This window comes from Lotus japonicus, chromosome 2 (assembly GCF_012489685.1).
Source record: "Lotus japonicus ecotype B-129 chromosome 2, LjGifu_v1.2".
Classification (NCBI taxonomy): Eukaryota; Viridiplantae; Streptophyta; class Magnoliopsida; order Fabales; family Fabaceae; genus Lotus; species Lotus japonicus.
Window position 1 is genome coordinate 76,999,722 of NC_080042.1, and position 25,082 is coordinate 77,024,803.

The 25,082-nt window shown below is 34.6% G+C and overlaps 2 protein-coding genes across 2 annotated transcripts; one reads left to right on the top strand and one right to left on the bottom strand.

Moving 5' to 3' along the window:
* Positions 1–10,992: 10,992 nt before the first annotated feature.
* Positions 10,993–16,237, top strand: LOC130739744 (alpha/beta hydrolase domain-containing protein VTE7). The gene is made up of 10 exons (XM_057592135.1): positions 10,993–11,394; positions 12,390–12,484; positions 12,570–12,667; positions 12,768–12,817; positions 13,123–13,218; positions 13,354–13,443; positions 13,864–13,956; positions 14,347–14,442; positions 15,404–15,469; positions 15,561–16,237. The coding sequence occupies exons 1-10, from the start codon at positions 11,194–11,196 to the stop codon at positions 15,714–15,716; spliced, it is 1,041 nt and encodes a 346-aa protein (XP_057448118.1). The 5' UTR covers positions 10,993–11,193; the 3' UTR covers positions 15,717–16,237.
* A 2,522-nt stretch (positions 16,238–18,759) lies between these two features.
* On the bottom strand, positions 18,760–20,866 carry LOC130739745 (PLASMODESMATA CALLOSE-BINDING PROTEIN 3). Its single transcript, XM_057592136.1, has 4 exons — positions 20,547–20,866; positions 20,152–20,391; positions 20,039–20,075; positions 18,760–19,455 (listed from the first exon to the last, which is right to left on the bottom strand). Exons 1-4 carry the CDS (start codon positions 20,596–20,598, stop codon positions 19,119–19,121), a joined length of 666 nt encoding a protein of 221 aa, XP_057448119.1. The 5' UTR covers positions 20,599–20,866; the 3' UTR covers positions 18,760–19,118.
* Positions 20,867–25,082: the final 4,216 nt, after the last annotated feature.

Sequence of the window (25,082 nt, forward strand, 5' to 3'; positions counted from 1 at the left end):
TAAACTATACGTAAATGTTTACATTAGATAACACATCTTCAAATGCCTGAATTATGTAAATTTGGTACACATGATCATGAAGCTAATATTACATCACTCAAAAGTTGAACTGGTAATTTTTTTTGTTCCATTATGTCATGAAGCCAGTTTAAAAGTTCAACTAATGATCTCACATCTACTTGGGCTTTCCTCTGTTTTTGTACATGAAGAAAAACAATGAAACAAGATGATTATTTCAGCTATATGTACATGAAGTAGTTCAAGGCTAAAAAGCAAGATGAATATGGATACAATACAATGAACCAGAACCTTGTCATGGGCTGTTAGAGCTTACACTACACAGTACACAGCCTTCTCATACAAAGCAAGAAAAGCAAAAAAATGTATCTGGAAATTATGCTCATTCTTGACAGAGCAGTAACTAAAATTCATGAATTGAATGAATGTATCTACAAAAGAAAGAATTCAAACAAACAAACTTGTGCTTTATTTCAACTTCACAGCAGTAGTAGCACACTTCTCCAACCAGTTTTTTTATTCAAACCAATATCTAGAGTAAACCAGTTGCACAGAATGATCATGAATTTTTCTGCAAGGCATAAAACAAAAAGAAATTGATGATTAGTAATAAACTAATAACTATACGAACATCGATCGATCTTGATTGATAGACATACATTTCAAAGTTTATACATGCAGATTACAGACAATGTGAATCAATATCAGAAATTAATAAAGAAAAAGAACACCAAGGAATTGAACGCAATGAAAAAGAACGATGATGGCAGAAAGAAATGGTTAATTACCAATTTGAGTGCGAGGTAGAGTAGTCCACCGATAACCCCAACGGCCAGAACTCGCTTGGCCACGAACGTGAAAATCCCACATGGTTCCTGCTGCTCCGGACAATAACCTGGAGGAGGATGTGGTTCTAATTCTGCACGGCGTTCCCGCCCTAGCTGTTGTTCTTGTTGTGGCTGACGACGGCCCTGCTCCGGCTGACGACGGCCCTGCTCCAGCTGTCGTTCTTGTTGTGGCTGACGACGGCCCTGCTCCGGCTGTCGTTCATGTTGTGGCTGACGACGGCCCTGCTCCAGCGATTGTTCTTGTTGTGGCTGACGAGAGGCCGACGCTGCTCGTCCCCCGCGAGTAGACTCTAGCGACGGGACCGGTTGTGATTCTTGCAGTCTGGCGAACGCTCGTCCCCCGCGAGTAGACTCTAACGACGGGACCGATGTTGAACTTGAACCTCGCAGCAGACGAAATTCGGACGCTGGTCGTCCCGGGGTAAGAGACGGTGGTTGTTGTTGTTCCAGCGAACGAGACTCTGTTGCCTGATGCTCCGGCTGAGAGGACTCTGGTCGTTGTTGCGCCGGCAAACGAGACTCTGTTGCCTGATGCTCCGGCCGACGGGACTGTGGTGGTGAGCGTTCCGACTGAGAAGACTCTTGCGGTGGTTGTTGCGATGAACCAGCAGTCTCATTCAGTGCTTGTTCCAGCAGAAGAGGATCTTGCAATGTTGATTGTTGCGACGGATCAGGAGACTCTGACAGTGATTGTTCTGGCTGAAGAGGATCTTGCGGTGGTGGTTGCTGCGGCGGATCATCAGAAGTCTCAGGCTGTGATTGTGCCGGCGAAGGAGGATCTTGCGGTGGTGGTTGTTGCGACGGATCAGGAGACGCCGGTGCAGATTCTTCCGACGAAGGAGAAGCGGGATGATCTTGATCTAACGGATCCATGGCGGTTACGCGCGCAATCACGTTTTTGGAACTTGGGGAGGGTGTTTGACGAAAACACCCCCTTCACACTCTTCTAATCTCCTCCTTACCCTTAACACACGTTGAGCATGCTTATTATAGTAACAGAAATCTGTTAGAGACTTGAGCGCGCTTGAAAACTAACTAACTAACACTAACGGCTTCTATAGTTAGTTTTGTTTAGTTAAACTGACTACACTTCACTGAATTAACACAGTAAACTAACCATTGGCAAACTACAATGGTTATGTGAAATAACGACTAATTAACCATAGTTAATTTATTAGGTAATACACATAAACTGCAAAGGGAGTGTACTGCTTCCACTGCACAGTAAAAATGAAGGAGTATGGTTGATGCTAGAACTAGAAGAACTAAACGTACAATTAAATAAAATTAATAAATTAAAATTTCAGAAATACTGTATTAGCATACGACCCCTCATTCAAACCCTTCTAATCCCAAAGCAAGTAAGATAAATAATATAATTGCTCTTGTGTTCATTAATTAATTCAAAATTAGTTAATCAAAAAAATTATTAGTATTCTACTTATACAATTAAATATGTGTGAGACTCATTTCTTGGATTTGGTCGTGATGTGGAGAATTAGGTTTGCGAGAAATGTCTTATGTACGAAGCAGCGCTTGATCCTATATATGGTTGACGGCTTGATTTCATCAATCATGTTGCATAAGGAGAGCTTTCAAGTATTGGGTGCTCAGCCAAGTCATTCTTCTCAAAGATCACCATGTCTCTTGGACCACGTCTGAATCCCAACCATCGTCGTGATTTGTGATGGTTGTTGTGGGGGAACCCCACCTAGTTCTAGATTTGTAGGATGCTTTTCGGAATAGTGAGGGTGATGATTGGATTTTGAACTTTCTTGGTTCGCGTTGATTTATCTATCATTTACACGGAGTTGTTAGCTAGTTGGCATGGTCTTCAGTTGGCTTGGGATTAAGGATACAAATAGATGATTTGTTATTCTGATTCTTTACATAGAGTAAGTTTGATTCTAAGACTCCCCTCGGTACATCATGTCTTGCTTCGTTGATCTAGAGCTCGATAATCTCTAAATTTCCTTTTTATTCAGGATTCTTCTTTTGACCTGGAATCTCTGATCTCTCCTCTTTGCAGATGCTATATGGACTGGCTTTTTCTAAGCCTAAGTTGATATGTAAGTGTTATTTTTTCTTTTAATTTGTCTTGTTTTTTTCTTCTTTTAATTGTAAATTTGTAGCCAAAAAAACGATGGTTAAATTTCAACTTCATAAACCATTTTTTTAAAAAATTATCATTAAAATTATATGCAATTAACAATTTTCTTGAATGAGATAAAATATCATTGTGTCTCCATGCGAAAGCAATCCTCAAAGTCATCCATAAGTTTGATGCCAATATTGAGAAAAAACATGTCTGGTGTAGAGAAATAAAATAAGACAGTCAACAAGATAAGAATAAAAATGAAAAACACTAAAATCGGAGAAAAATCGCGATTGTTGTCAAGTCTGATAAATAGAGAATAAATGCCTTGTGAAAACCGTGACAACAGATAAACTTCACTCTCAACTGCCTCATAGTCCTAATACACTCATACTTTCCAAAGCAAATATTTAAAGTGCACCGCACCACATTCTAAAAATATAATGTAGTGTAAAAGAAAGAACAAACAAATGGTTAAAATGTGTTTCAATTCACACCATTCTATGCCTGCAATTTGAGACTTCCCCAAAATGATTTTATTGATCTCGATCTTTCTTCCTTCAATAACATTAGTAATGTGAGACTTATGTTACAATCAACCCCCAATAAAGAAGCATGTGAGAACTGTGCGGCCCAACAAGAACCGCATCACCTATCATTCACTACAACTGATCTACACCACATCATCACCTTCAAACTTGTCTTCCTTTATGTTTGCTCTTCTTTTAAGGGGTTGAATTGTGTTTTCGTTTTTCTTCCCTTTTATGATGATGTCCTACTGTTTCACATTATTGTTGTTAAAGAATAAACATTGCATATTTATTCTTGCCTCCAAACTGATTTCAGAGAAATAAAACTATTTATACAGGAGGTGGTGTAGGTAGACCTAGCTATCATCTTTATGTTTCTGAAATGTCCATTGCTGAATTTCTTTCAGAGCACTTATTGTGTGTCTATGTTGTTGTATGAACCTCAATTTACATATCCTCTTGGCATCTTGGTGTGTGTATTTTTAGATATTGGAAAGGATACTCACATGATACATATTGAATAAAGCTGCTACTTTGTTTCCCTTGATATGTCTGATGCAGAGATGCCAACTCTATGATTTCTTGCGTGCAGTATTGAATCAAGTTAGTTTTCAAAGTCGATAGTTGCTCGACATGAACTTTTATAGTAGGCCATAGCTTCTCTCGTTAGTTCTGGTTTGGGTTAGTTATCAAACATGTTCTGTCACTAATTTCATTTTAAGTAATATATAACAAATATAAATAGTCATAATTCCTTGGAATTTACATGGGAAATTTTTGATGTAATATAATGATAACTTTAAGGGGTTTATAAGTGAGAGGACTCATATACCTAATGTCTTAAGATTTTTGGTGAAAAATGTGGTGTCTAACTCACTTGGGGTTTGCTTTTTAGCCCTCACTTGGGGTTTGCTTTTTAGCCCAATGTGGATGATCTCTTGTAGTTTAATTAAATTATCTCATTTGTTTAATTTGGCCCAATAGTGGTATCAGAGTCGATGATTATTTAGTCATGGTGACTGACTCCTTGTGTCGAAAGTCTTCCTAACAATGTTGTGACCAGACGGCGAGTCGTTGATCAACCAACGACATTGTGTGGATTTGAAGGCTTCCGCTTTCGTTTAAGATGAACTAGTGTGAGTAAGTCTCACATTGAAAGATAATGATAACTTTACCCGTTTTATAAGTGAGAGGACCTTACACCCAATGATGTGACGTTCAACTCACTTGTGGTTTGCTCATTAACTTAATGTCCCTTGTAATTTAAATCATCTCTTTGTGCCCAACAATTTTATGGGGGTTGCTTGACCTCTACAATTTCCATGAGTTTTTTTTTTTTTTTAAATCCTGCATGGGATATCCCGCTAATTTAAAGTTTCAATGAGATTTTTCTGTGAAATTTTGGGGATTCACTTAAGAATTTCTCTGTTACTAATTGTAAGTGGAATTGTAAGGCTTTGTGGGGTGTACTGTACAAGTTACCATTCATAACTTATAAATATAGAATTGTAATCACATTAAAAAATGTTTATAACTTAAAAAAATGACAACAAAATATTTGTTTGAAAGTAGCTACCAAATAGCTGCTATTGCAGGCTTGCAGCTAATTCGCAGTAATTTGGCAGCATTGTGATCAACAGTTGAACAATATATAAGGCTTCGTTCAATGTCAAAAGTAATTCTATATTTAATTATTTATATATTAAAGAAAAGTTAAAACAATTTTATATACTGATTAAATTTAAATTAATATTATATAAAAGACAAAAAATAATATTTAAACTAATTACATCAATACATAACAAAAAAAACTAGTTACATCAATACCAACTTTATCTTTACAATACAATAGTACTACATCCGATCATATTCATAAGAATCAAGTAATGTGTGTTTATTTGGTCATTTTTATTATAAGAGCATCTCCAATGGTAGTATCTAATGTTAAATACATACTCATACGAGTACCTATTATCATTGGAGTACATATTCAATTCCAACATTGTAAAAATGAGTGTGTGAGAATAAATACTCTACGCTAGACTTGAAAAGTGAGCTTGTATTTAGTACAAGAAATTACAATTAATTAAAATGAAGATAAATAATAAAATATACAAATGTGATGTTAATGGCGGGATCCACTATAGAAACTTTTAAGAGTTGTTGGGTTGGAGTAAAAAGTTAGTAAAGTGGTGTAGATGATGTGGTATTATGAAAAATTGTAAAAAATGATGTGTAGATATTTTAGTGAGTATGATGAATGTAGATGCTCTAAGAACTAAATTGAAACTTGTGTCACATTAATTATTTTTTGACACTATTTCATGTAATAATTATGAACTAGTAAAATGTGTACTTATTGATTATATTCTCTCATCCCACTCGTCAACACTAATTACACATTCTTATACTACTTACTCATAATGACAAGGATAATTTTGAAAGTTAAACATTAATTTAGAACAAATTCATCATTTTTAACTTCTTTTTAAAAACTGTGTGAAATATGTTTTATCTCTTATAAATAAAATCGGAAGTAGTATTTAATAGCTAAGAGGTACATTTTTTACCACTAGCAATCTTTAAATGATGTTTTGTTTGGTTTTTCTTTTTAAGTAGACATATCTTTGAATGATATGACTAGGGTAGCTCACTTGGTGAGTTAAGAGAATGAAGGGATTTGCAGGGTGAAGGGTCAGGGTTCGAATCCTGGCGAATGAACTAATTTATTATTTACTAATAATTAACAACTAATATCGGTCTATTAAAAAAATGACTAGAGCATAGTCGTCCTTTGACTCCTTTCTGATATAAAGTAACGCTTGTTGCAATAAGAAAATTATTTAATTTCTCCCTCCTTCCTATTAACCGTCAACTTTGAATCTATTTAACTGTCTACTTAACATTTCAAGAGAGAATTAAATGATGTTTTTACAACAAATGCTCTTGTCAGTACAATAAATGAGGAGAGATAATACATACTTTAAAGGGTAAAATTAGGGATGTTAAAATTACCCACACCCATGAATACTCGCGGATAAAAACCCGCTATAGGTCAAATTAACCGTGCCCACGGGTATCCACGAATTTATTTAATGGATATTTTCACTATTCATTTATTAATGGGGCGGGTACGGATATAGATGTATCCATACCCATGGATACCACCCGATATATAAAATACTAAAATCTCTTTATTTATACACAAATGTATATTAAGTCTAATATCTAGTGAATTTGTGTTTGAGTTATAGTTCTCCTTCAAGTAAACTTATACAATGGTAATGGTAAAAAAAACCTTAGACCCAAAAAATGGTAGAAAAGAAGTATTTTACTTTACACATTGATTGAATGTAAAGTCCAATCTTAAATTTTACTTTTAATATAATTTTCTTTTGAAGAAATACATGAGAATTCATTTATGTTCATGGGTGTCGGATGCCTATGGATATCCACGGATATTTTAAAATTCGGTTAAAACTCACTTAATAGATATTCATGTGGGTATGAAGCGGGTACGGGTATAAATTTTTACATTGGAGCGGGTGGTGGGTATATACTATTCATGTCCATCCGTACCCATTGACATCCCTAGATAAAATAGAAAAATAATTTTCACTTTTTCTAAAAACAACAAAATTAATTACACCATTAATATGTGCTTACACTCAAAGTGGACAGTTAAACCAGAAAAAAATATTAAGTTTTTTTTAACTCATTAAATTAAGTTAAACTTAGCAAGAAAAGGTATTGCAACTGCAAGATGCGATTTCAACCACTTTCGTATCCTTGCGTGTTGTGTTTAAAAAAATAATCAAAAAAAAGCTGCACTAGTTTGGTTAATATTTTGCAAAACTAAATAACAAATTTTCATTTTTTTTTTATAATGAAAACTAATAAGTAATAACAAATTTTCATGCTTGAGTATCCGCGCCATGAATAGTTTTCACAAGTGGATATGCACAATGACTTCTTTTTGTCTATGATTTGGGGATTGGATGTCCTGTCCTTGCTAATAAAACTGCAGTTGTCGCTCTAAAGTCCAAATAAAATATTTTTTCTGGAATTTAAATTTGTTTTAATTTTTATCCTTACGATAAATCCAACTTTTATTTTTTTGACAGTACGTAACTTTAAATCCAACTTACTTACCACTTGAGTAACGTATCTTTGGTGCAATAAATAAGTGATCGAGTTTGAAAGAAAACTCAGAGACAAATGAAAATTACAGGTAGTGTCATTTATTTCAACAAGTAGGCGATAAACCAGTACTTGCATTCTTTACCTGAAATAGAACAACGTGGTTGAGTGTAATTAAATAGTTACTCCTTCATAGTTAGTAGTAGGGGTGTACAAGACCCGGCCCTACCCGCCAACCCGTCCCGGCCCAAGCCTTTAGGGCCGGGTTGAACCCGGCCCGATCATTAAAAGAGACCGGGTTCGGGTTGATCTTTGAGTTACCCGACTTCGGGTAGGGTCGGGTCCGGGTTGACACTCGGGTCACCCGACCCGTCCCACATATATATTTTAGGCTTAATTGCACTTTTGGTCCCCCAACTATACCCTTCCTGCGAAAATCGTCCTTAAACTTCAAAATTAGCAAAAAACGACCCTGAAGTTTACACCCGGTTGCAAAACTGGTCTGCCGTCCAAAACCATCCAAAACTTAACGGATTCTGGGTTAAAAAATGAATTAAAAATTAAAAAAGTGAAACCCAACAACCTTCATTCATTATTCATCTTCTTCAAACATCTTCTTCTTCATTTTCATCCCTGTCATTTTCTTCCCACATCATCCTCAATTCTTCTATTTTGATTCAAAATTCTATTGGAGAAAAAAACTAAAAGGAGCAGCAGCAACTTCCATTTGGTGTTTCAAAAGAGCGTAGGTGGCAGAAGCGACAACAGAAGCGATGAAAGGTGGCAGAGATGGAGAAAAAGGTGAACGAAGATACCCATAGCTTTGCAGACGAAGTTGAGGTTGCTGATTCGGTCAATGGTTCGGCGACGGTGGCGGGTGATGGTGAAGGAGGCAGATTCAAGCCACCACCTTTCTTCTTCAGATCTGGTCTCTGTTGATTCTGTGTCTCTCTCATTTCATATATTCCTCCGTCCACGACTCCTTCCTCTTTAAAACTCATAAAAGTCCCCCTTTGTTCACCCCCAGAACCCAGAAAACCCACCGATTTTGGAACACCAACACACTTGCATTTTCAAGTTCTGGGTTTTATGGTTGTTTATGGTTTGAGTACTAGATTTGAAGGGGGTCAATTGATCTTCTGCTTCAATTGCTTGGATGTGATGGTGAATTTTGGTTTCGATTGAAGAAGCTGAGAGAAAATGCAGGTTGAGGTGGAAAGGGATAACAAACAAGAAACGATAAAACTCACCTCTTCAGTTTTTCAGGATTTGTTTTTCCTGGATTTGGTTTCCTTTTAATCTGAACAATTTTTTTTTGGATTAAAATTTCAGGTTGTGATCATTTGAATCTCAAATGCTCTCATGAATTGATGTAATATTCTGGGTATTTCTGGATTTCAATTAAAATACTATTATTTTCTCAATTTTATTTTTTATTTATTTTTTAATACATTTTTAACAGAATATTTTGTTAGTTTTTAGACGGAATCTAACGGAAAACCAATTTTGCAACCGGGTGTAAACTTTAGGGTCGTTTTTTGCTAATTTTAAAGTTTGAGGACGATTTTCGCAGGAAGGGTATAGTTGGGGGACCAAAAGTGCAATTAAGCCTATATTTTATAAAATTTTAATTTGTTATAATGATTAAAATGTGATACATGGTGCTCAAATTTATCTTACCATGTAGATGAGATTAAAATGTCTTACATCTACCTTATGAATTAAATAAACGTTTGTCAAACTATGCACACTTTCATGTTCTAACAAGAGAAAATCATGTGTGTGTATTATGCATATGTGAGACAGGTGAATAAATGATCAAACAAAATGTAAACCTCAAGTGCAATAGATTATGAAAGAATTGGATCCTTTCAAGTTATTTCTTCCAAAAAATAGTTCCAACTTATAACTCTTTTAGTATGTTATTATCTTTAAATTTTACAATTAGTATCAAATAGTCTTAAACTTATTGTTCCTCGGGCCAACCCGGTCCCGTCCTACATAGACCCGTCCTAAATTGGACCCGCATAATGTCGGGTTGCTTTGGGTCTAGGGACGGGTTAGGGTCTATGAAATAGCCCGATCAATATTTAGGGTCGGGTTAAGGTTAACCAAAACTCATCCCAACCCGTCCCTTGTACACCCCTAGTTAGTAGAACATTTTTAAACGTTACACAACTACAAACACACATCAATATTCACACTATCTTTGGCACGCGCTTGATGCGAGTACGCGAGTTCCTCGATTATTATCGCAGCCAACACGTTCAAAAGTCCAACTATCACAGTAAACGCGTTCAGTTCAGTTCACTTGCCCATTATCAAAATTCACTTCACTTGCCACACATGGATGAAATTTTTGAGAGGAGTATTTCTACCACACGCTCTACACCTTTTAACCATACACTCCAAATGAGTGAAATATTTAGAAAACTCCTCTAAAATTTATGTTTGGAAAATGTTTTCATCACATCTCATTTTAAGATGGGAGGAGGTGGAAGTGGAGAGAGATAGGAATAAAAAAAAAAAGTAAGAGAGATAAAATATGAGATGTGATAGATGATAAGATGAGAGAAATAGAAACAAAAATAGGTAGAAATGAAGTGTTTAAAAGATGAAGTGTGTATATATCATTACTCTCTATGTTTAGCTCGATCCACATTTTCATAAGCAAGAAATAATGACTTTTGAATTTCTGAATTCACATTTGACTTCTTCATATTTAAAACCAAACACACACGTAATCAGTTTATTTTTTAAAAAAGTTAACATATGTCTCTCATCTCTTTAAAAATGTGTTAATTTTTTAAAAATAAATTAAATATATAATAAGTGTGTTGGAAGTGTATCCTTAAAAAATGTGTTGCTACCATTTCTCAAATTATCAAATGTTGAACTAAATTCTCATCAGAAAAAGACAGCAATACACTCTAGGCGTTTCTTACCGACCAATTTTTTTTAGGATTTTGATGCGGATCAATCGATGCATTTTTAATATTTTTTAACTCTTATCACTAAAGTTATCCTACCTTTAAAGAGACAAAGTGTGTTGGGTGCATGTTTAAATGAGAGTGTTGCTACCATTAAATACTCAATTCGTTCTCATTTATAAGTCATTATTATCTAATTCTCTTAATTAAGAAAAATTGTTGCTTGTAATAAATTGATAAAAAAATTTCAACTTTCCTAATTGCCCATGAATTTCTCTCTTCAATTTAATTTTCTTGAAATAAGAAGAAAAAAAACCTCAAATGACTTATAAATGAGAACTAGTACTAATGTTTATGAGGTAGAAATATTGCTAGCACCGATATTTATTACTCTTTTGTCATTGTCTAATGTCTATCATTCACTATTTAAAAGGTCAATAAATGTTATGAAGTGAAGGTGAGGTGAGGAGAGTTGAGGTGTGCATGAAGGTAACTGACACACAACTTTCCGTCCTCACTCCTCTCTGCACTCTGCAATGCTAACTACTGCAGACTCACCAAAGCCTAAGCCCCACCGTATCAATCACTATCACCACCGTGGACCCCGCCGCTGTTAATTCCGACGTCGAAACATGTTCGTTTCTCCCCCCCTGCTCTCCGCCGCGTGCCCCGTCGTCAGATGCAGCACCACCAACCGTAACAACCTTACAACGAGGCCTTTCAGGATTGTCGCTGATGCTGGGTTCCCTTCCTTTCTTCCCAGAGAGGTTGAGAGAATCGAAGACCCTTTTGCTCGAAAACTCGCCATGCGCATTCAGAGACTCCCTGTTCCTGTAATTTCATTCTTCTCTTCTATGTCACATTTGAATTGTAGTAGTCTCTAATTTTGATTTACTATAACAAACCCTTGAGAGTTTCACACTGATTTGAAGAAGCTAAGCAGAGTACAATCCAGCTGAGAAGAGTGTTTTGCTCTCATTGCTTGCATGTAGAACTAGTTTACTTGTGGGTTCCATTGTCTTGGATTTTCATGAACAATTGAAGTTCAAGCTTTTTATGATTGACCACTAAAGGAGACTTTTAGGTTTCCCCTAATAGTAGTACCTTTTACACAGTGAAGGGTATCACTGGGATTGAATTGTGTTAACTCAGACTAAGTGGTACCATTTTTGGGATATGGGGGTATTTGCCAATTGCCAAAGTTTCCAACAATCTTTGTAAATATCTGGGAACACAACATTCTTTGGGTTTTTGGTGGATGGGTGGCTACTGGCTAGTGTAATGGTCCTTACGTCTTAGTCCTTACATTCTTTGGCTTTGGTGGATGGTTGGGTACTTTAAAGTTCTTTCCACTTAATATTTATAGTGGGTCCTTGGACACAGTTCTCCTGAGTTGTCAAACAAATTTAACAAGATTTTTGTGGCTGTAAAATGTGTCTTTTCTTGATCAATTTCTTGTATCTGTCATTGGTTTAACTGTGATACCATGGTTGGTGGTATAGTATAACTATTCACAATTAACCAAAATGTTTTCCATTTGGAGAAAATGTCTTAAATTCACTTGTTGGGATCTCTCAACTGCATCTGTGTGCATCACCATTTGACAATTTGAGTTAAACTCTGCATCTAGTCCTAATTTTCTATGCTTTTGGATGTAGATTTTGCTCTTACTGCCTAATATTTGTGAACTCCCTTTCATATTGGCTTGGTAGCAATATGTCTGCCAAGCTTCTTGAGTGAATTTTGATTGTAGGACATGCCCTGCTCACAAAAGCATGTTTTCCTGCTTATAAATGTTTGATTTATTTCATATGATGTGATCAATCAGGTTAGTTTCGCCGAAAATCCCATCATGAGTAGTTGTGTGAAGCCATTGGTGCAGAGCAAGGAACCTCCAATTGTCCTTCTACATGGTTTTGACAGGTGCTCAAAATATGCAAGAGACAAAGTTAGTTAATACATTTTTCACTCAAGTTGCCCCTGAATTTCACCCTGCCTTATTATTCAGTTCATGTTTAGAATGGAGATACGGACATCCTCTGCTTGAAGAATCTGGATTTGAGACCTGGGCCATTGACATTCTTGGTTGGGGCTTCTGTGATTTAGGTTTGCTTTATTACTTTGTCTATTGTATTTGTATCTTATTCCTTCCCCTTTCTTTATGAGATTTTATTCATGCTTTCATCTCTTTTCTTATATCCATCAGAAAAACTTCCATCTTGTGATGTGGTATCAAAGCGTGATCACTTCTATCAGGTACTTATTTATTTTCCAATCTATCTCATGTATCTCCAACTTTTGATCAAACCTAACAGCTTAGTTATAGTCTGGCCAATAAATATACTTCACTTAGTAAAATGTATGCTTTATTTATTGAACTTTGTGAATTGGGGTAACATATCAGTTAAATCATCGGCTTTGACCTGTTCATGAACTATCTTTGAAGAAACGACTGTCTTCGTCTATTGTCAATTAATTTGTGTCACTTCAACTTCTCTTATGTTTTCCTTCCAACTTTTGCACATGCTGTGTTGACGGTGAGATGTTTTTATGTGTAACAGTTTTGGAAGTCCTATATCAGAAGGCCAATGATATTGGTTGGACCAAGCCTTGGCTCTGCTGTTGCGATTGACTTTTCAGTCAATTATCCAGAAGCTGTATGTGCCATCCAATAATTTAACTTCTGAGTATCCACAATGACATGGCTTGCTGATAAGTTCTTCATAAAAAAAAGTTCTCCATCAAATGATTTTGGTGTGCTCCGGTCATTTATTTACAGTTAATCTTTTCAGGTGGAAAAGCTTGTTCTGATGGATGCTAGTGTATATGCAAAGGGAACTGGGAGCCTAGCAACCTTACCAAGATCGGTTGCCTATGCCGGGGTAAATACCTCTGCAACTTACTAAAACCTTAAGTACATCATATCATTGTATGTTATCTAGAAAATCAAACCATATCCCATATTTGTCCAATTTTCTCTTGCAGGGTAAATTCAATAATCTAGAAAATTATTTCAAAATACCCATCACTCCCCTAAAATGTAGTCAGTGTAATTTTTCTTCACTTTAATTTTGGGTCTTTATGCTACCTTTAAGTAAGTACAATTATTCTTAATATGATACTGAGCTTTTGGAAATGGCATCTCTTTTATGTGTCTACATCTGTTGGTGTTGTTATTCCTTCCATCTTACAAGCCAGTAATTATACATCATCGCTTGAATTTTCTACTACTGTTATGGGAGATATATGAAGGACTTAAATTATGCAAGTTACAACTCACTACCGGCACTATTTTGAACCAGGTATCTTTATTGAAGAGCATTCCATTACGCTTTTATGCCAACTATCTGACTTTCACCAACACGTCCTTCCGCACCAGCCTTGATTCGGTTAATGTGAGTTGCTTGGTCCTGAAGTCACTGTTTTAGTCATATAATATGCGAAATATTTTTCCCACACATTTTTTACTTCATAATGGGCCATTGGGCACATGTTCTCTTGGGTAACTTAGTATCACATGATCAAGCACCTTAGGGTAGCTGAGAATCCCAACAACCCAATATTTCGTTTATGTTATGTGATTACTGCTACTGCATGAACCCAAGAAAAATGTTTGTAAAAGTACCCTTCCACAGGAATACATGTCCTGCATCTGAAATAGTAATTTATGTATTGGATGTATCCATTTACTGAAATCCCCTCATACAATGGGCCTTGTATACTATGTCATTTTGAATGTTGCAAGAATGAAGAGTGCTTACACAGTCTTCATTTCAATGTTATAGGTGGGTCGCTTGCATTGTTTATTACCTTGGTGGGATGATGCTACTGTGGATTTTATGACTAGTGGTGGTTACAATGTTGGTTCCCTGATAAGAAAGGTATATGCAGCATTACAGGTTGTTGACAAGTGCGCATTTTGTTATATGGTGTTTTTATGGAGTTAGGACTAGAGGAACCCTGTAAAACAGATGTGATGTGGTATCATGACGGTAGTCTGATGCGACGGTCATACAACTAGTTGTCAGTTTTGCTGTAGAACTACAATTGTATGTAATCACAAAATCATAGCTATTAATTGTCTTCTGTTATGAAAATCAAAATGCTTGTTTTCCAAGAATGAGACTTTAGGTGTACTTGGTTATAAGACTTTACAGTTTTTTTTTAATTGAAAAGAAAATGCTACAATGAATTTACAATCAGAGTTATTAGATATAAAGACAGTAAAACACACTGATCCATGGTCAATACTCAATAATATTTGAGGCTTTGTTGGATTTAAGTGCTACATGGGTTTTGAAAGGTTATCATTATTTTCATCACCACTAATGACGTGTTTTGAAATTTGCTTGCATGGTAACTTGTACACCTGTATTTTACTCTTTGATTCAAGTTACATGACACCAAAGACTTAAAACTCAGCCTTCTTTTTTATGGAAAAGCAATCAAATTTATTGTTATCTATTTCAAATGAAAAAGTGGTTGGGCAGAGGTATCAGTTTGCATAGAAAGCTAAACAATACTACTAGTTATTGATGTCAGAAACATTTGTTGGGAGGGACAACAGATGTCAAAGACCAAAAAAAGAAAGCTAAATAATACTACTAGTTAGTTGATGTCAGAAACAACATGCTTGTATGCTTGAAAATCCATTGGATGGGTGGATCCATATATGCACAACTGTCAAATTCCACTAGTCTTGAGTGAACAAGTTTGATTTTCTTTTTCACCATGTATGGTCCCTAGCCCAAATTGTGAGTAAGATTTGTATGGATAAGATTCCATTTTATTTTCGGAAGCTTGATTTCCTTCTCAATAAGATGTTTTGAATTTGTTTGACAGGTAAAGCAGAAAACACTGATAATATGGGGTGAAAATGACCGCATCATCAGCAATAAGCTTGCAGTGGTTAGTTACCATCTCACACTATTTTTATAGCATGTGACTGACGAGAAATCTTTAAGACTGGAAGTTGAAATCTGAACTTTTACTCTTGCAGCAACTACACTGTGAATTACCTGATGCAATTTTACGCCAAATACCCGATTGTGGGCATCTTCCTCATTTGGAAAAACCAGATTCTACCATCAAATTAATTGTTGAATTTATGAAGAAAGAGACCAAGAAGTTAAGTGAATGTGTTTCACAAGTATGAATGGGGAACACCTGTTTTGCCCTTCTCTAACAAAGAAGGCACCTGAGCAGTTCAACATTTGGCAAACAATGCAGGTGGTAGAGCAAAATAAGTTTTTAGAATGCTCTTTCCCTTACTAGATTTATAGATATACTAATAGCATGTTTGGATCAACTTATTTTTCTTCAAAATCAATTCTGACATGTAGAAGCTACTCATAGAAGCTTCTCCCCAGAGTAGATTTTGGCTACAAAATTAATTGCAGAAGGATTTCCAAGCATGCTATAAGAGTAAGATAGATATATTTTAGCTGTAGTACTTTGGCACTATAAACTGTTTGTTTGTTCTGGATGTTAATGTGTTTAAGTTTTTGGCTAAAAAAGAAAACTTGCACACACACCCATATCTGATATTGAATTCCGTTTTCAGTGAATAATTGACTTTCTTCAGTGTCATCTTTCAAAGTAGCCAAGCACAGTAGAATCATTTTATCCAAGTAGCTAACTTTGCCCTATGAGATAACATTTAAGATGTGGTTGTTATTGGTCATCATTCCAAGTGATTTGATCATATGATTTATTGAGAGAAAAATTGGACGTCTTTGTCAATTAATCCTTCATAGATATTACTCTTGGTTGGTAGTCATAGAACAATATAACAATTTCTATCTAAGGCTTGTTTCCCTTTTATTTAATTCTTTGTCTTGGATAAAATATATAGAAGTGTTTGGTGTAAGTTCTTACTTGACATAATTAAGGTCTTTATGTTTGGTATCCGAGAGTAGGAAATTGTTATTTTCTACTCTACTTAGTGCTAATAATTTTCTTCCTTTGTAATCTTTTAACAATCTTGATCTTACCAAATATGACCAATCGTCAAAATAGTTGGATGGGAGGGCGACCCAATGATATTATCATGGGCATCTTTTTTTTTAGTATTCACTATAGAATATAGAATAGGCTAAAAGTCTAAAAACCTAGGAACTAGTTCTTTAAGTACAGAACTACAGATTGTTACAATAATCAAACACGAATGAGACTTAGCTAAAAGATGGAATTACTATCATAAATTCTCATAGTCATAATAAGCACATATAACCCATTCTTGGCAAAAGTTTCCACAACAAAATTAGCTTCTCTGTAGATGCGTTTCAAATGAACTTTAGAGAACTAGTTTATCAAGCTTTTAAACTTCTAATCAAGGGTGAACTAGGATTGAATTCTAGGCAGTCTTTATCTAGAAATCTGATTGCCATGTAAAATTCTCCAAAGCTTAGCATGGAGAATTGAGTAGGTCCTCATATTCATAGAATAACCAACTAGGAAGTTGCATTCATGATTCCTTAGGGACACCACCACAAGCAGCATGGTTATTTGTAGGGGAGATAGATCCATCAGTGTTAAATCTTAATCCAATTATCCATTGGAGGATTCCATTTCAACATATTTCTTTCACTGAACCGATGGACTGAGCAGGGGTCAGTGAAACCCTTAGCAGCAAGGTTAAATGAACAAACATAAAACTAGCCAACTAGGTAAAAAAGAAAAGGTACTTATATGAAACTGTTAGCCAAAGCATGCGCCTTATATTATTAATTCATTTCGTACATTTTGTCGGTTAAGCATGTTAGACTCAATATTTCTCGTTTTGGTCGATCTTGACATTATGTCTAAGAGAAATTGGCCCACACTATGAATTGTCACAACTACACCTTCCAAGTGAAAGATAACATGCTAAAATCACAAATTATCTTATTTTGCTGTTCCAAGCAAGTGAATACAGAGACCTTTGAACCACCTTCACTTTTTTGGCTCTGTTGAATCCACCTGTAGCATTAACACTTTGTTTGGTAGAGGGAGGTTTGGATAGAGAGAGATGGAGAAGAGAGAGTAAGGGGGAAGTGTGTGTGTTTGGTAGGTAAGAAGAGGGAGATAGAGGGAAGAAAAAGTGGTGGGTTCCACCACTTTTTCGGTCTCTCCAGATTGAAGAGAGATGAGTGAAGGCTTGATTTACACTATGTTTGGGGTCTCTCTCTTCTCTATCTCTCTTCTCTTTAAATCTACTCTATTTCTCACCTATTTCTCTCTACTCAACTTCTCTCTTCTCTACTCTCTCTTCTCCATCTCTCTCTTCTCTACCAAACAGAGTGTAAAATCAACAAGTGGCAACATTCGCACATGTCTGGAGTAAAAATGGGAGAATGAAAGAGACCTAACATTCTATTGTTCAGCAAAAGAATAGTGTTAACTAGTTTGGTTTTACAAATCACTCATGAGGATTATTTTTTATGAACCAAAATTTTTATAAAATATGAAGAATTTTTTATGAAATTTTTTACTCACTTATCTTAACTTCTATTGGTTCACCTAAGATAGGGTAAAATCATTCTTATAAGTGATTTAGACTACCCTTACTAGTTAAATATTACAAAGTACAAGTAAAATCCAAAATTATTAATGAAAAATTATCTTAATTTCAAGCCTTTAACAAGAATCTTTTAAAAATTTGGACAAATCAAGTGAAGCAGATACTCAATTTTTAAAAATATGTCCATGTGAACGTCATTCTTTGAGATAGGAGCTTATGGAATAACTACAAACATTTTTAATTCAGGGAAAGTGTGTGTAAATATAAAGTTATGCAAGTATGGACCTATTGATGCCTTGAGCACACTTGTTTATCTCTATTCATATATTGCCACAAAAAGCAACTGATAATTAGGTTTGAACGCAAGAGACTTAAAACTCCGAGAAATCTCCACATTACGTAAATCCACCTTATATCACTTTTTGTGTGCGAGATCGCTTAAAAAATCCCAAAAATCTCTACATTAAACTAAGTACAAATAACACAAATGAAGTATACATCACATCTTTCACTATATATATTTATATTTTCTACTTGATGCCAACATAATCAGGCCAAGTGAGTCTTAAGGGATAACGATAAATTAAGGACTAAAATTTGAAACACATGAAGATCAAGTTACGTAATGTTGGGTTACTGAAAATGATGTTACAATGCAAATCATTTCAAAATAAAAAGAAAATACTTTAGAATCATGGATAAAAAGAGATTATATATGATGATATGAGGTAGCAAATCTCAACTAATTAAATACTAGTGCCTCTCAATAGTGATAGATAATATACAAATGGAAATTGATCAGGTTCTGCCCCTCATTACTCAATAGTCAACATTATATTCACCACTAAAAAGGAACCAAATTCCCTAGCCTTTCCACCTTGCACATAGTAGGAGGAACCAAAACAAAAAACAAAAATACAGATGGCCAAAGTGGATGGATTACTTTCTGTGATGAAATTACGTGAACACCCTTCTTGCTGTGGCAAAATCTCATCCACACACCAAACTCCCAACTAGTCTTTCCTAGCACTGTGGTTGCTTAGAGTTTAGACCCCTTCAAGCTAGCCATAAGCTAGCAACAACAAGAGATAACAGTAACACAAATGTGCCTTTCAATTGAACCCCTCCATTGTCATTGAAGCTACCAGTACCAGTTGATGATGTTGGACTAATTCCAAATACATTAGGACTCCCTGTGGTTGTGCCTGTTCCTGTGCCAATGCCAGTACCTGTGGTTGAACCTGTACCAGTGCCTATGCCTGTGCCTGTTCCAGTGCTTGTGCCTGTGCCTGTGCCTGTGCCTGTGCCTGTGCTAGTAGGAGGAGTTAAGGTAGAGGGGGTTGTGCTTGGTGTGGTGGTTGATGGGGTTGTGCTTGTCCCTGTCCCTGTAGTGCTGCATATGGAAATCAAATTAAATCACCATATGATCTTTCTTCATAAAGATTAATGATAAAAACCATTTAATCCAATATTATATAAGATCATAGATCCAGGATCAAACATGTGTGATGATGAAGAGGACAAAAATAACTGTGAAACATCCAAATCATGACAGCTAATGTTTCAAAAACAGCCATCATGCCATGACTTGTGCTTAACTTCTTTTCAGAGGCGGTGGTGGGTACATGAATGCACCTAAAGAAAATGGCCTTTTGCTAAAAGCATGTTGTACCCAAAAAAAAAATTAAGGAAAAAAAATGAGTTTTCATCAATGCAAAAGTAAACTGATTTTAGAGCAACTTTTGTAAATGCTAAAATTGAAGTTGAATCTAAACAAGCCTTTTATCCAACACATCAAGGCACTACAGTTAGTTAGATCATGAAAAGCAGGGTTCAGAACTAGAAAATCTTGGATTCTATAAATGGAAAATGGAATTAACACATTGTGCAAAAAAATCCTTGATTTTCAGAGAATTAAGTAAATTGACTGGAGAAATAAAAAACAAAACAGCAAGATCCAGAATCAAGAAACATACCCAGGGCTTGTGGGGAAAACACATGAAGATGATGCAGCTGCAGATCAGAGAAAAGGAAAATTTAGTAAAAGTGGATTTGAGCTAGGATGTGAAGAAATTTGAAGGATACTTACTAGGTGCTGTTGGACTGGTAATGGCAGCACCAGCAAAATCACAGCTTCCCTGAATCTGACCCTTTTTCTGGAAATAGCTATTGACAGCATAGTTGCAGTGATCCTTCACAGTGTTGGGTTGGAAACAGCCTCCATTTGTGGAAATAGGTGTGCAATCAGCTCCAGCACCACAGGCATAATCTATTGCTTTCTGAAGAGCTTGATCTCCCACACCATCTTTACATATACAGTAAAGAGCACCTAGAAAAACAACAGAACAGAACAGACCATTTAGTCCACACAAAATCTCATCTTTACCTTAAAAACAGAAAAACAAAAAAACAAAAAAATTCTCTCTCAACCACAGAAAAAAAATCTAAAATCTTGAGAAAAATTATCCATATACATATACTTACTTGAATAGCCAGTCAGGGCTAAGAAAAGCACAAAATACACCATTAGAGCCATGATTAGTGACAAAGATGGGTTGTCTTCAGTTGGTGTAAGAGAGAAGAGAGATTTATTTGGTGGTTGAATGAACTTGGGGAGGGTGCAACAGTTTGAGGCAGAGAGAAAAAAGAGAGATAGATATAATGAGAAGAAAAGGGTTTGGAGAAGAATAGAGAGTTCTGGACAAAAAGTGAGTGAAGTGAGGTGGTGGGAGCTTGTATCTGGCACTTTGCTGTGATGTGTGTAACGTTATTTTGTGTACTATATGTGGGATTATTTAAATAAAACATGGAATATTGAGATGTAAAATGATGTAGGCTTAACAGGGAGAGTGATCTGGGGAATTGTATTAAAGGTGAAGCTTTTATTATACTTTATAATATAATATGTCGTTTACTGAATACATGTACCATACGTATCTGAATGTTTTTTGTCTATATGCTCAAACGGTCCTAAACTCATGTGGTAACTCAACATGGTTTAGTGTGGCACTGTTTTAAGAGCAAAATGGACCACTACCCTAGTGCCAGAAAAGGGGAAAGATAAGACTACTCATCACTGGAAAAATGTAAAATGAAACATAAAAGTTAATTATGATTATAATTTACTTGAACTAAATTAATAATATATATATATATAGCTTTATAATTTGTTCACTTTTATTTTAGAGCAGTTTGTTCACTCGTTGTGTTTTACATATATCTTTTTCTTTTGTTAGATGTGGGTTGGCACCAGAATTAGCATGAACCTACTGGTCTGTCTCTTTGAGGGTGGAACTGTGGCTGTTGTATATTATTGTTTCCCTTTCTGTTCTGATACTTCATCCAAGTTTGATACATTCATGTACATACTTTCTATCATTTTAATTCAACCTCTTTTTTCTTCATATTTGTTTTCCGTGAACATTTAGGTGTAGACATAGCATGAGTGTTTTTAATCATCCAAGATTTTGTATGCCTTGCCTAAAATGGAGATGATTGTCAAACATATTTTATTAATATTATTTAAACATACAGTTTAATGGTAATGTTTTACCAGTTGTAATATTTGCAGCGATTAAAAATGGCCAAAAATATGTATGTCCGTTTGATATACGAAAATAACAATATATTCACATATCATTACTCTACCTAAAATGGTTAGAAGAGAAATTTATAAAATTGAATTTATATCATATATTTTTAACCAAATCACGCCCTTACCAACAATCATATTACCCCCGAATTACACCCTTACCCTTTAACACCCCCATGATGATCAAGTTTGTTGCGGCCAACATTTTCTCTCCAATACCTAAACCCCCTTTAAGCTACCAAAATCCATACCACTCTCACACCACCACACCAACCCAGCAAGTGAAACAAAAACAACTCATAACATTTTCCACCATCCTCTCATTGTCGGTGAACCCCTGCACGACCACGCTACCACCACCATACCCAAGGCTCGGTCGTGCTACCATAATCCTCACTCGAACCACCATACCTAAAACTCGTGAAAAGACTCAATGGTCCACATCGAACCACCTTCTCGCCTCTTGGTAACGCGGCTTCGTTACTAATTCACCACCGGGCGAAACCATTGGGCATAAATTAATCATCAGAACTGACCACCCTTTCAAAACCCTCACATATCCAAACTTTCCCAAAATCCAACCCCTTTGTCTTGATCTCACCCACCGTATATTATCTCTCCATCTTTACTCCCTAACATGCTCTCTCTCATCTAATCATAATTCTCTCTCAGCTTCACTGATTTGAGCACGGGAATGCGTTGCAAGTTCTCATATCCAGTGCCTATTTGGATCACTTCGATACTAGAAGAATGTGATGCTAAAGTGAAAGGACAATCCAATACGCAAGATACACTGCCCTGATCACCGTTACTGCTAAACAAATGTGAATCTATGTTGATAGAAAATTAGAAATTCAAACACATACTAAGTGTGCACGCTGTTCAAAATCTTATCATGCCAAATATTTGCTCTCAAAACATTTAGTTACGCTATAAACAATTACATTTTAAGAAGTGTTTTTTTACTTAATTTAATTAAATTATTTTATAAATATGACGGATTTCAGAAATATAATTAGTTGATAAAAAAACCTTTTAGACACTAAGAAAAGTCTCCACCACTCACAGTGTATGATGAGATGTCACTTGGCACATAAATTATTTCATGATGCTGGTAGACAAGTGGTGGTTGCGATATCCATGACTGTCTCATTTTGGGTTTTTTGGTTTTCCAATTTTTATTTTTTTGTTAGGAGAAGTGGTTAATACTATTATGGATTCCTCTACCACAAGATAACTGGCTAATTTATATTTTACAATGAACTTTCTGTATCTTAAATTTTATAACCTCGTTAAGCCACGATATCTTTATATATATGTAAAGCACACTTGTGTTTTTGCATGCAATTAATGTATTAAACCATAAAAGCTCACATACCTTTATATTAAATACATTAAAAATAAAAAATTTAATAAACTAAAAACTGAAAAAAATTGTATTATAAAAACATATTCAACTACTTATATTAAATAACAACATTCATAGACTTAAAATTGACTTGAGCTTTGCATTGACAAATTTAAAAAATCAAAATAAAAAATAAAATAATATTTATTAATAAATAATTTAGATAAAATACTTTTAAAATAAAAAAATTATATCAATATATATCTATCTATATTGTACTTAGGGCTCTTATTTCCCAAAGTAATTATTTATTTATATATATATATATATTTGGTTTTTCCAAAAAAAATATTTATCTATCTTCTATATATATTAGTAAAGCTCACTTGAGCTAAGTATTAAGTACAAATACATGTGAGAACCTACATACATTAGTAAAAAAATTGGTGTTTTAATGAGATAGCTTAGTGAGTGGAAACTTGTGCACTAATGATTTTAGTTTTAAACTTAATAAATATCAAATCTATAAGAAAAAGAGTAACATCCATGTCAAAAGTGTAACAGACCACAAAGTTATATTTGCAAATGGTTTTAGCACAGTACCTTAAATTAAAATCAAATTTAATGTTAATTTTAAACTAATATCAATTTAGTCCAAGAAAAAAAAACTATTAACAATAAAGCATACTTCCGCCAAAATTAGTCTTGATATGCAATGGTCTTAGTTTGCTGTCCAATTTTCTGCATGAATATATGTCTATTTTTCTTAAACTCACAAACTCTTAGAATTCCTTAACATAGTAACTCCGAAGAAAAACTAACATTAAATTAAAAATAGTGGCATGATGGTAATACCAGTGTCAAAAACTGAATAAAATTGTTAATGTCAGGAGGCTATTCAACTATCTACATTAAATAAATAAAAAATGAAATGTATTATATTGAACCATGCATCTATTATATCTCTATATAAACAAACCAGTGAAATCACTCACAAACTCAAAATGAACAAACCATGCATCTATTATTCATATTTCTTATACTTCAGCTGCTGGTGAGAAAAAAATGACAATTGTCTCTAACTACTTCAACAAGTATGTCATTTTTAATTATTTTAGTTAATTTCAAAATTGCTTTTTTAAATTACACATTCTTATTTCTTTATTACAGGAGAAAGATCATCAACAACAACAAGAAACACACATTACTTAGTGATATATCCCCCTTGCAGATGATTGGAAAATAAAACTGTGAGTTTCACATATATGGTAATTTACTAAACAATTCTTCTCATTCAAATGAAATCATACAAATATATCATCATTTCTATATTTATATGACACAAATCAGTAACGAAGTGTGAGCCACATAAATTTATATACTGCACTAGAAAGATAAGTGTAAAATGTAGTACTCACTATATTCTTGATAAGAAATAGGAATCTTTCACTCATCAATATTGTCATATTATGGAAAAAAAATAGCAACTTAATCATTCAAAGAGAACAAATGACGTCCATCCTGCAGTTAGATAAAATCTATTTTTATGTTCGTGAAAGTGATTTTAAAAGAGCTTCTATGCCACCAGCAATGGTAAACAACCACATCAATCTTGATAAAAAAAATTAGCACAACTTATAACATCACTGCAACGACTAAATCAATATTAGAAAAAAAAATAGTAGACTATCACGTTCATTTCAATACTAATCTAATTAAGTAATTAAATTTCTTTTATATAAAAAAAAACTACTCTCATTTCAATCTCAATAGAAATCTACTTATTTTTTCTTCCGATGAAGCAAAATTTTTTTTTTTACCTGTTTGATCCTTTTTTCCCTTATTAGAGAAAGAAAGTGTGAGAATATCATAACTCAATTATATTTAATTATACATATATTCTAAATATTCTTCTAAATAATAGCTTTCTTACCTTTATGCAAATTTAAATATTACAATTAAAAAATACAAATTAAAAACGAACTCGTGCAACGCACGAGTTTAATTTCTAGTATTTTGTATTTTGATAAAATTATATGTTCTAATATTTAAAGTTTCCATATTAAATGAAATAAAAGTA

Coding starts and splice junctions, on each gene's coding strand:
- LOC130739744 (XM_057592135.1), top strand. CDS start 11,194: ATGTTCGTTTCTCCCCCCCTGCTCTCCGCCGCGTGCCCCGTCGTCAGA. Junction 11,395..12,389: donor TTCAGAGACTCCCTGTTCCT/GTAATTTCATTC, acceptor GTGATCAATCAG/GTTAGTTTCGCCGAAAATCC. Junction 12,668..12,767: donor TTGGGGCTTCTGTGATTTAG/GTTTGCTTTATT, acceptor TATATCCATCAG/AAAAACTTCCATCTTGTGAT.
- LOC130739745 (XM_057592136.1), bottom strand. CDS start 20,598: ATGGCTCTAATGGTGTATTTTGTGCTTTTCTTAGCCCTGACTGGCTAT. Junction 20,076..20,151: donor TACCAGTCCAACAGCACCTA/GTAAGTATCCTT, acceptor TCTGATCTGCAG/CTGCATCATCTTCATGTGTT. Junction 19,456..20,038: donor GTTTTCCCCACAAGCCCTGG/GTATGTTTCTTG, acceptor TTCCATATGCAG/CACTACAGGGACAGGGACAA.